We start from the raw sequence: 11758 nt of genomic DNA on the forward strand, positions 1-11758 counted from the left end.
CTGTATCCATAAGCCCATTTAGCAGTACTAAAAAAGAAACATCATCATTCTTCATTTACAAAAGCTGATTTGGAAGATAAAGATTTTCTTCCTCCTGTTTTTCTCCTCTGTATGCACAATGCAACTTCCCAAACCGAAAGCACAGGCTGGGGACCTGATCCTAGGCTTTTGACAAAGTACTGGAGGTTAATAAGTATGCTAAGACTGGGGGGAATGAGGCAATGGAGATCAAGGTCTCTGTTTGAGCACCAGTATTCTGAAGCTCGGGCACCAGTATATAGGTACGTTTGAGTGGTGTGCAGAAGCAATCCTGGATTGTTGCATGTTTGTTTTCCCCTCTAAAGTAATGCTTGGCTGATGTTCAGCACCTTAATATGGCACAGTTGAAACCTGGAATTCATGAAGGAATGTGTGATTGTGATCCCTGAATATAGGAACCAGAGTGTTGGTAAATATTGTGAATTTTGATTTTTGTTTTGTTGTTTATTTTCTTGTGTAGAATCAGCTGCTGACTAAAGGCATGGTGATTTTGAGGGACAAAATTCGATTTTATGAAGGTAAGAAGACATTTTGTTTTAATGCTTTATTGTGCTGCTTTAATTCAGAAAATGTGGTGATGTCCCTGACCAACAGATGCCAGGTGGAAATGTCCACCAACAGCTCTTCTGAAACAAGCCCCTTAATCCAAGCACCAGCTAGCCTCCATGCCTTTGACTAAAATGTCTAATCAGATTGTGCATAGGCAAGTTAACCTTATTGCCCCAGCTACTAACACTAGTCCCACTACCTCATCCTACCTCAATAGATCAGGAGAGTGGCAGAGCCTGGGGTGTGGACTTTGCCGTTGACTATTAATGTTTCTTGATAATTGACTGATGGGAGTGAAGCTGCATGGGTTAGATCTGATTCTACAAGTTTTAATCCCTATTTTGCCTCTCGATTATTCCAATTCCTTGATGAAGAATTCATGATGCTACTACATCATGTATAACCTGAAATAATGTCCCATGTAACCCTATCCGTCAGCTACTGCATTAACTATGGAGAATCAAAATGGGGGGAAAGGTGGAAAGTACAGCAGACTGTAAAGAAATAATTCCTTACAAATTGACTTACATTTTCTGACTATTTAATATTTTGGAGGGTGTTCTTTGACATTTTTTTAGGAAGTCATTCATCAGACAGCATCCAGTATTGAAAAGCCTGTACATTTTCAAGCATTTGGCTGAATGAACCTTCAACTAAATAGAAATGATCAAAAGTCCACGCAGGCACAATATTTATATTGGCAGTAACACGTCATATTTTTGCCTTATTGTAACCAAATATCTCTGAAAATATGCACACATTTGCAGTTTAAATTATAAATATTAATAGGGTTGGCACAGTGGTTATCACTGCTGAATCACTGTGCCAGAGACCCAGGATGTGCAAGTTGGGTGGATTGGTCATGCTAAATTGTGCCTTAGTTTCCTAAGATCTGTAGGTTAGGGGATTAGTGGGTACCTACATGATGTTATGGAGATAGGGTTTGGGAAGATTTAAAAATAATGAGTTGGTGCAGATTCAATGGGCTGAACGGCCCCTGTCTGCATTGTAGGGATTCTATGATAGTTACTGAATGGGAATATATATTGCTGTGTAAACAAATATGGATAATTGTATAGATGTACTACCAGCTCTTGCATCGTGGTAACAAGTTAAAAGCAAAGGATGCAATGAATGTTGAGGAACTTTTTTGTACTGTTAATTCTTTATATTTCTTAGATTGTTGAAAAAAGATATGTTAAAGCTTTCCATCTTGCACTCATCAGGACACATTGCAAGAAGAGGGAAACAATTTACAATGTATAAGAAAATGCTAGTTTATCTCAGGCACTATAAATTGTCTCCCTGTTGTACTAGTATTCTTACAAAGTGTCCTGATGAGTGCAAGATGAAAAGCATTGACATACTCTCTTTTTCAGTAATACTTGCATTCTGTACTACCAATGTCTTACTTATTTGATTATGCATTTTTTATATATATAGGACAAAAATTACTCGACACTGTGGCAGAAATTTGGGACTTTTTCTTTTGTGACATCCTTCCTATGCTCCAGGCAATATTTCACCCTGTCCAGGTAGGCTGTTTAACCAAATGTTCCTTTCTCCTGCCCATTTGCTTCCAAAATATATTGTCAGTCTTGAATATTTAGTTTCTTAAACTCCTCTCTGTTAAATGGGAGATAGAAATGGTGATTCTATTCTGGTGCTGATCAATAACCAGCATTATACTTCTTGACAGAGGCAGATTACCACTCAGCACCTAACAACATAACTCCCTGAGTGGCTCTGAAATGAAAAACTAAAGTAAATTGGTGGCAGATGTGTTTTATCTTCAAAGCACATTGGCTAATACAGCTCCTGAAGTAATTTAGTGGGTTCAAAGAGTGTAAGAAATGGGGAAGTGTTTTATGAAAATAGTTGTGTCATGGGGAGGGGATATAAACCTCTTATCTGGCCTTGCTACATGATGATGTTGGCGTCATGGAATCTCACACTATTTATATGAATGACAACTTTGGCAAGGAACGTGGACCTTGCTTGTAAGAACAGGAAATATGTATTTTATGAGTTGAGTTTTATTTTGCAATGTGGGCAAAAGAGGATTTGTGGTAAAGTTTATTAATGTAGCTTTATAAGCTTTGCTAAATTCAAATATTCCATGGACCTATTTTTACTTGTATTGATTTTGTTAATTTCTCTTGCTTTAATTTATGTGAATAGATTAATTAAGTAAATTACTTGCATGGCTTGAGTATCATCTTGGATAGGTTTCTGGCCACTTGACCTCTGGTCCACTTGTACAATCTACGTCATGAACATGACAGGGCCCAAACCCGCAGGAAGTAGCATCAAAACTCAGAATATTGTTGGAGGACAATAATTTTATTGGCTGCATGGCACCTAACTATCAATTCTGATAGCCCTGGCGTGTCAAGTGTACCCTTTTTTCAGGTATCTTCCCGGAGCAGCAGAGCACCTGCTTTTCTCTAGTCATCAACAGGGTGAGATACTAGAACTCTCCTTGGTCACGTGCTCACAGAATTCACTGCTTGCAGCTACATTTGGTTTCTGCTCCCAATAGTTTTGTTTGCAAAGATTTAAGGTGATGGACAGAAGACCAAAAGGCAATTATTTTTATGCAGCAAGTCAATGGACTTTGGAATGCACAGTAGGGTGGTAGATGTAGATTTGATAGCAGCCTTTAAAATGGAATTGGATACATGGAATTAAAGTGGGGACATGAGGAAAGAGCAGGGAATGGGATTAACCAAATCATTCTTTGAAAGAACCATGATGGACCCATTAGCCGCCTCCTTTGCTGTGCTATGTTATGTTTGTACAGTCCCCCCATTCTGACATTGATTCAAGCAATATTTGCCAGTAAAGGTAGTATTTACTCTGAAATAAATGCGTTCTATTGAATTTGATGTGCTGGCCAGATTTTCTTGTATGTCTGAGGTGGGGAGTATGGAAAAGCAAATTGAAAAGTAAAAGGGATGATTTGCATTTATATAATGCCTTGGTTGTCAAATAGGAGGCAGAGAGTGGGGGTCAATGGGTGCTATTCGGATTGGCGGATGGTGACTAGTGGAGTGCCCCAGGGGTTGGTGCTGGGGCATCAGCTTTTTACCATTTATATAGATGATCTGGAGGAGGGAACCGAGTGTAGGGTGTCGAAATTTGCTGATGACACCAAGATTGGGGGAAAGGCAAATTGTGCGGAGGGTGTGGAGAGTCTGCAGAAGGATCTAGATAGGCTGGGCGAATGGGCCAGGAAATGGCAAATGGAATTTAATGTTGGCAAGTGTGAGGTGGTCCACTTTGGTAGGAAGAATGGTAGGAAGGACTATTACTTACGTGGCGAAAAACTGCAGCAGGCGACGGTGCAGAGGGACCTCGGGGTCCTTGTGCATGAGTCGCAAAAACCCAGCCTGCAGGTGCAGCAGGTGGTCAGGAAGACGAATGGGATGCTGGCCTTCATAGCGAGGGGGATTGAATATAAAAGTAGGGAGGTCTTGCTGCAGCTGGAGTACTGTGTGCAGTTTTGGGCGCCGCACCTGCGCAAAGATATTTTGGCCTTGGAGGGAGTGCAGAGGAGGTTTACTAGGCTGATACCGGAGTTGAGGGGGTTGAGCTATGAGGAGAGGCTGAATAAACTAGGCTTGTACTCATTAGAGTTTAGAAGAATGAGGGGAGATCTCATTGAGACGTATAAGATGATGAATGGGATGGATAGGATAGAGGTGGAGAGACTCTTCCCGCTCAAAAAAGACAGTAGGACTAGGGGGCACAGCCTCAAGATAAAGGGGGGGCGGTTTAGAACGGAGTTGAGGAGGAACTTCTTCACTCAAAGGGTGGTGAATATCTGGAATTCTCTGCCCGTTGAAGTGGTGGAGGCTGCCTCGCTAAATATTTTTAAGACGCGGGTTGATGGGTTTTTGATAAGAGAGGGGATTAAGGGTTATGGGGAGAGGGCGGGAAAGTGGAACTGAGCCACGACAGATCAGCCATGATCTTATTGAATGGCGGGGCAGGCTCGAAGGGCTAGATGGCCTACTCCTGCTCCTATTTCTTATGTTCTTATGTTCTTAACAATTACTCTGAAACATCTCAAGTGGCTCCGATGCAAACAATTTCATTGAAGTGCTGTAAATTTTATGTCGGTAAACACAGCAATAACTGCTTTCGTGATTGTACAAAATGCGACAAGATGAATTAATAATTCATTGGTGAGGTCGGGATGTTGCTGGCAAGGTCAGTATTTGTTGCCCATCCCTAATTGCTCTGGAGAAGATAGTCGGGAGTCACCATCTTGACTTTGGACCCTTTTCTGGTGGTTTGGCACAACTAAGTGGCTTGCTTAGGTCATTTCAGTTGAGAGTTGACCACCTTGGTGTGTGTGTGGAGTCACACACCGGCTAGACTGTGTAAGGGTGGCAGATTACCAGTGAATCATAAGGGTCATATTACTGAGACGGGTTTTCAGTTAATATTTATGAACTGAATTTAAATTTCACCAGTTGCTGTGGTGAGATTTGAACACATGTCCCCAGTGTATTAGCCTTAGACATCTGGATGACTACTCCAGTGGCAAAGTGATGGTGCTGGCTGAGGAAGTAGTGTTGACAAGGATGCAGGGAAATCCCCCATCTCTTCAAATGGTGTCTTAGTATTTCCAGGGTTGCTCTGGACAGACCTTAGTTCACTGTGTCATCCGAAGGATCTCATTTCTGACTTTGCAGCAGTCCTTGAGTATTACACTGGACCGTCAGCCTGAATTCCAGCATTTCCTGGAGTTGCGAATTCTACCATTGGAGCCAAGTTGGCACAGATAGTTGTTGGCAGTTATACACTTCTTGATGTCCTGCTCAAATTGCAAATAGTGGGTTCATGCCAAATCTCTCAGCCTTGAGTGAATTGCAGAAAGCCCTTGTTTCCCAGTCCCCTCAGCCTCCCTGCTTTCTCAAGCAAGACGGAAGGTTCGCCACGTGTGATGTTGTTATTCTGAATCAGATTTGTTTATTGTGTAGGTAAGGGAAATTGGGATCCCTAAGGAGAGAAATGCTATTTTAATTTTACGCCCTGTGTGGGAGCAAGAATATTTCTGCCCTGAGCACTTGGAATGTAGTCAGTCTGGAGAATGTTATAGGCCCTTCCTATGAATAGCTATGATTGTAAGAGAAAATTGTTTAATTTGGAGAAGGATTTGCCGGGCTTAAATTCTGTTGAAATCATTAACGAATTAGACGCAGTCACCATGTGTTTCTCTTTCATATTGTGGAGCTATAGGGGGTGGTTCAGGTGTTCTACCTGGATGGAAAGCTGAAGTCCTTTGTGTTGTTGTGTTTGAAGGAATATGAGGAAAAGTGGAACCAGACTAGCTACCATATGTTGTGAACTTTTTGCTTTCAGTCAGTTAATTAGGTTGTGCTTCTTTTGGGATCCAAATGAAGTAAATCAGTGCGCGTGTGCGCACTCCATGGATAAAGAAGGCAAATTTTTTTTTTCTCTTGTGTTTGATGCCCGTTACTTTAATAATGATCACCTTTGCTCATTGTTGGGTGTGAGTAACAAGTGTCAAAATGAAACTTGTGCACTGAGTTTGGTCTCTCTTGTACGCATAGTATATAAAATAACAGATTATTAATTTTTTTAAAGATCCTACCCTAACCTGCAGTATGGGAAGGAGGAGTGTTATATTAAGATATTTGAACCTGAGGAAGAGATGACAATGAGCAGCATTGCAAGGAGCGAAAGGCATGATAATCATTTGGGGTTCCTTCCTAAGGGCTGTCTCCATATGTCAACTATGGGTTAGACTTACTGGGTGGAATTCTCCTGTTTTAAGACTAAGTGCAGCAGTGGTGGCTCTCTGGCAATGTTTTTCCCACTGGTCAGAATGATAGGATCCTGTGCCAGATTCTCCACTTGGAATCTCATTACTTATGCATAGGCATGTTCCGCTCTGAGTTACCTGGTGGGAAGGCACAGCCCAATTTGGACCTCTACACACCACATGTGCACCCCCTTCCAGTAAATAGTGTATAATCCCTTTGACCTCTTTGCCTGTGAACTTTTCATGCAACCTTGTCAAAGTCCAGTTTCCCTCCCCTCAGTTTTCCCTCTGCCTCCCGTGTTCATTTTCTTCATCCGCCCCCTTGCCTTTCACCACCATTCCCACTCCTCACAGTCCTTCTTGCATAGCCCTTCTCCCACATTGCCCACCCTCACCTCACACTCAACCCCACCCCCTCCCTCCCAGCCAAACTTTGGACCTTTTGTGGTGGTTGCGTGAGTCCCACAGTATGGTGCTGTCCAGATAGAGACCGGTGTGTGGCATCAAAGGGAAGGAGACCCCCCCTGAACTCCCACACAGGTTGTCTATGGAAATTAGCTGAGCATGGAGATGGAGGAAGGAGGCAGTGTGTCCTGGCAGAGTGGCGTGCTGTGATGCAGTCACCACAAAAAGTCTCTTGGGAACTAGGACCACCTTGTGCATGTCACACGTTAGCACTTGGGTTTTAGAAAGTCATAATCTAATACTGGTATGACGCAAGATCAGTAGACCTGAAAGGGTGCTGGCAGACAGCTGTTTTAATGAGCATTCATGAGATGCAGGTGGTGTTCACGCCACCAGCCAGTGGGATGACCTACCCACAATTGAGAGGATTGCTATGTGATTTTACACTGGCGGGTTTCCAACTTTTTGGCTTCTGCTAGAGCCTCCACTTCTACCCACTGCCAAACTCATTGTAGGCATGATGGGAGAATTCTGCCCACTGGGCATGATGGGAGAATTCTGCCCACTGGGCATGATGGGAGAATTCTGCCCACTGGGCATGATGGGAGAATTCTGCCCACTGTAACCAGTAATCTGGAGGAGCAGTTTGCCCACCTTTTATAGAACTCACTTGATTTTCATTCCAGTAGTTTTGTCAGTTACCAGCATTATGAAGCAAAATCCTAACCAAGTACATATTGTAAGCGAGATAGTATGTGGTAATGGTGGGAGTTGACTACTGTGTTCACACAAGATCGTAAATATGACATTCAGATCAATCTGTCTGAGCTAAATCTAAACAATATCTAAGTGCAGTTCATAGCAGATAGTTTAAAGTATAACACTTAAAGCGACAAAAATAGATCAGTTTACAAATTATTAGAATATCTTCTGTGGAATATATTTCCTCTACCATTCTGTAATCAGAATGAAATATTTTTGTAGCTCCCAACAAAATATCAAATAGTTCAAAGGTGGATTAGCCATGTGAAATTGCCCCTTAGTGTCAAGGGCAGTAACAGGATAAATACGTGGAGCTACGGGGATAAGGGCTGGCTGGGAATATGGTCAGTGCAGACTCGATGGGTTGAATGGCCTCCTGCACTATGGGGATCCTATGATTCTGCGAGTTCATAGTTCAATTTTGGGAACCCACAACCTCCAATTGATAGCTTTGGAACAAAACTGAAATAAAGTTGACCAGTTAGATGAGAGATTTGCACCAAATAGTCTTTTACGTCGTAAGTATTAGACTTTACACTTGCCTTCCCCTCAACCATCAACTTGTTGGTGTCGTCATTGGGGAATATAAATTCATCTATTCCTGTAAGCTTTGAGGAATTAATAATTAAAACAGGGAATTGTTCTCACCACCCAGTTATCTTTGATCAGTGTAAATGTGGAAATGACACCAACAATAGGTGCTAGCTGATTCTTGATTAATGTTAATGATTGGGCCAGCTTCCTGCCTGAAGGTTATTCTCTTGGTCTCCAAGTTCTCTATGTCCGTTTTTGACGACTGTGTTTGGTGATAATACAACTGTAGAGGGCGCACTTCACACTCTTGCTCAGTTGCAGTGCTCATGTCGAAACCAGAGTCCTACCAGACTTGCACACAGGAGCTCGGAGGACTGAAGGGAGCTCCCTCCTCACTCATATGACCTCAGCGTCACAGCTGGTGAGTTGGTAGCATACTGGTAATGTCACTGAACCAGAGGTCCAGGCTCTGAGGACACAGGTTCAAATCCCACCATGGCAGCTGGTAGAATTTCAATTCAGTTAATAAATCTGGAATTGAAAGCTAACCTCGATAATGAAGCCATTGTCAATTGTTGTAAAATCCATTTGGCTCACAAACATCCATTAGGGAAAGGAATCTGCCATCCTTGTCGTGACTGGCCTGCAGGTGACTCCACACTCTACAATGTAGTTGATTCACAATTACCCTGAAATGGCACTCAGTTCAAACACAGTTGGGAATGAGCAACACGTGCTGGCTGTATTTAAGAAAGGAGCTGGGTGTGCCACTTTCACAACTGCAGTGGTCAAGCTGTTGGGTTTTTATATAAATATGAAACATATAAATCACTTTGCATCCAGATGGTGCATGTACAATGGGATGTTTTTAATGGTGGTTTTAGGCAGGGATTATTTTCCACTAACTCTAAACACTGGATTTTTCAAGGCTTTCCTAAGGATCTAGGATTCATTGAAGCCTTTTTTTTAAAAAGTTTAAACCCATGTTCTGCTCAGTTGCATTGATCTTTGAGTTGTTGACACCGTCAAGGAGTTCCGATGAATGATTTATCCACCATTGAAGCTGCAATGCTATACAGTGCCCTTTCCACAGCGACAGTGCTTTATCCACAGCCACAGTGCACCCTCTCCATGGCTACAACCTCTGAAAATGCAAACAGGGCCAACCAGCAATAGACAATAAAACGGAGTTCCCTGGGTTTGGAGCATTAGTTTGGACACCCCTGCTCTGCTAACTGTAGGTGCCATCACCATTTCTTTGGATTAGGAATAACTATACTGAGACAAACACTTAGCGAGCAAGATAATGAGATGCAACTCTCATTTAATAGACTCCATTGGTTGACTGCTGTAAACTTTACCAAGGACCTCCAGGCTCACCATCCTTTTTAGTTCCTATATATCTCTATGTTCAATTCAACAGACTCACCCAGGCTGCTGCTTAAACAAAATGGTTGGGATTAGTTCTGGGGGAGGCAGGACCAGTGCAAACTGGATGGGTTACACTGGCACAGGACCGGGACTGATGTCCTAGGCGAGCATTTGCTAATGTGGTTGGGGAGGGTTTAAACTAGAACGGCAGGCAGATGGGAACCTAAGCAGGCTGATGAGGGAAAGAGAACAAGCACGATTTGAAAAAAAAAAGTAAGAACAGTAAAATGTAAAAATGGTAGATAGGGTAATCAAGAATGAGAAGCAAATAGGACTACAATACAAAGAAAAATTTTATCTTGATTAAAAATGATAAAATGACGAGCTTAAAGGCATTGGATCTTAATGCATGAAGCATTCAGAAGAAGGTAGATGAACTGGCAGTGTAAATCAAGGTAAGTGGGTATAATCTTATAGCCCTAATGGAGACATGGTTAAAAGGAGATCAAAATTTGGAACTTAATGTCCGGGGAAATTTGAGCTTTCGGAAAGCTGAGAAGTTAAAGGTGATGGGTTAGCGCTGTTAATAAGAGGTGAAATTAAGATAGTTGTGAGGCACAATCTGGCTGGGATGATGTAGATTGTGTCTGGGTGGAGATTAAAAAAACAGCAAGGGCAAGAAGACATTAGTAGAGTAGTGTATAGACCCCAAACACAGGCCACATTGTAGGAAATGGTATAAATTAGCAAATAACAGGAACACGTAAAAGGAATAGAGCAATAATTATGGGTGACTTTAATCTTCATGTTGATTGGGTTAATCAAGTTGGAAAGGTTAGCTACAACAATGAATTTGTAGAATGCATTAGGGATAGTTTTGTAGAGCAATATGTCATGGAGCCAACCAGGGAACAGGCTGTAAGTTTAAAATTTATTTACTAGTGTCACAAGTAGGCTTACATTAACACTGCAATGAAGTTAGTGTGAAAATCCCTGTGTCACCACACTCCAGCGCTTGTTCAGGTACACTGAGGGAGAATTTAGCACGGCCAATGCACCTCACCAGCACATCTTTCAGACTGTGGGAGAAAACCAGAGCACCCGGAGGAAACCCACACAAACATGGGGAGAACTTGCAGACTCCACACTGACAGTGACCCAAGGCTAGAATCAAACCCAGGTCCCTGGCACAATGACGGAGTAGTGTTATCCACTATGTCACCATGCCACCCTTGAATCTGCCACCGTGCTACCATATTGAATTTGGTAATGGGTAATGAGGCAGGTTTAGTAAATGACCTCAGATAAAAGATCCTCTAGGAAGTAGTGATCATAACGTGGTAGAATTTAATATACTGTTTCAGAGTAAGAAAATTGGATCAGAAACAATGGCCTTAAACTTAAATAAAGGGAATTATAATGAAATAAGGATAGAGTTAGCTAGGCTGGGCTGGTAAGACAATGGGAAGCAGTTTGGGAGTTAATTCCAGACCCTCAGCTGAAATATGTCCTAGTAAGGAGGAAAGATTCTAAGACAAGGATAAACCAACAATGGCTGAATAAGGAAAGAGAATATTAAGTTGAGACAAAAGTCAGTGATAGCCCTGAAGACTGGAATAAATTCAAAATCCAGTAAAGGAGGACTAAAAGATGATAGCAAGGGAGAAAAGGAACAACCAGGGCAAACTAGCAAGGTATATAAAAACTGACAATAAGAGCTTCTTTAAGTTTATAAAAAGGAAGCAAGAAGTCAGTGTCATCTGGCAGAACGCCTCATCACCAGAACTGACAAACAAGCACCAAGATCTGGCTTGGCTGGTGGTGAGAAGGGCACTCGCCATCAGATCCTTTATGCACGCTCGAGGTCTCAACATCACCGCACGCTGCCCTCGAAGCGGCTGCGGGGCTGACGAGACGGTCGCACACCTCCTTCTGGAATGTGCCTTTGCAAAGAAGGTCTGGAGCGAGATGCAGTGGTATTTGTCGAGGTTCGTCCCGAGCAGCTCGGTGACGCAGGACTCTGTGCTCTACGGGCTGTTTCCGGGAACGCACACCGAGACAAATATCAACTGCTGCTGGAAGGTCATCAACTCGGTGAAGGACGCACTTTGGTCCGCCCGAAACTTGCTGATCTTCCAGCTGAAAGAACTGTCCTCGACCGAGTGTTGCAGACTGGCACATTCCAAGGTCCAGGACTACGTGCTGAGGGACGCGCTGAAGCTTGGGGCAGCCGCCGCAAAGGCACAATGGGGAAAGGCCACACTGTAAGGCCTTTTAACGGAGGCAGACCGAGGGCCCAGG

General features: G+C 42.7%; 1 protein-coding gene across 4 annotated transcripts in view; it reads left to right on the forward strand.

Moving 5' to 3' along the window:
• Nucleotides 1-11758, forward strand: part of LOC145344063 (proline-rich protein 5-like) — a 114744-nt gene that overhangs the window by 56397 nt on the left and 46589 nt on the right. For all 4 annotated transcript variants that reach the window (XM_080190847.1, XM_080190846.1, XM_080190845.1 and 1 more), the window contains 2 exons: nucleotides 500-557; nucleotides 2032-2123. In XM_080190847.1, coding sequence (XP_080046973.1) covers nucleotides 500-557; nucleotides 2032-2123 — 150 coding nt within the window. The remainder of the gene's footprint in view (nucleotides 1-499; nucleotides 558-2031; nucleotides 2124-11758) is intronic.

This window comes from Carcharhinus amblyrhynchos, chromosome 6 (genome assembly GCF_965287045.1).
Source record: "Carcharhinus amblyrhynchos chromosome 6, sCarAmb.v2.hapA, whole genome shotgun sequence".
In the NCBI taxonomy this organism is placed as follows: domain Eukaryota; kingdom Metazoa; phylum Chordata; class Chondrichthyes; order Carcharhiniformes; family Carcharhinidae; genus Carcharhinus; species Carcharhinus amblyrhynchos.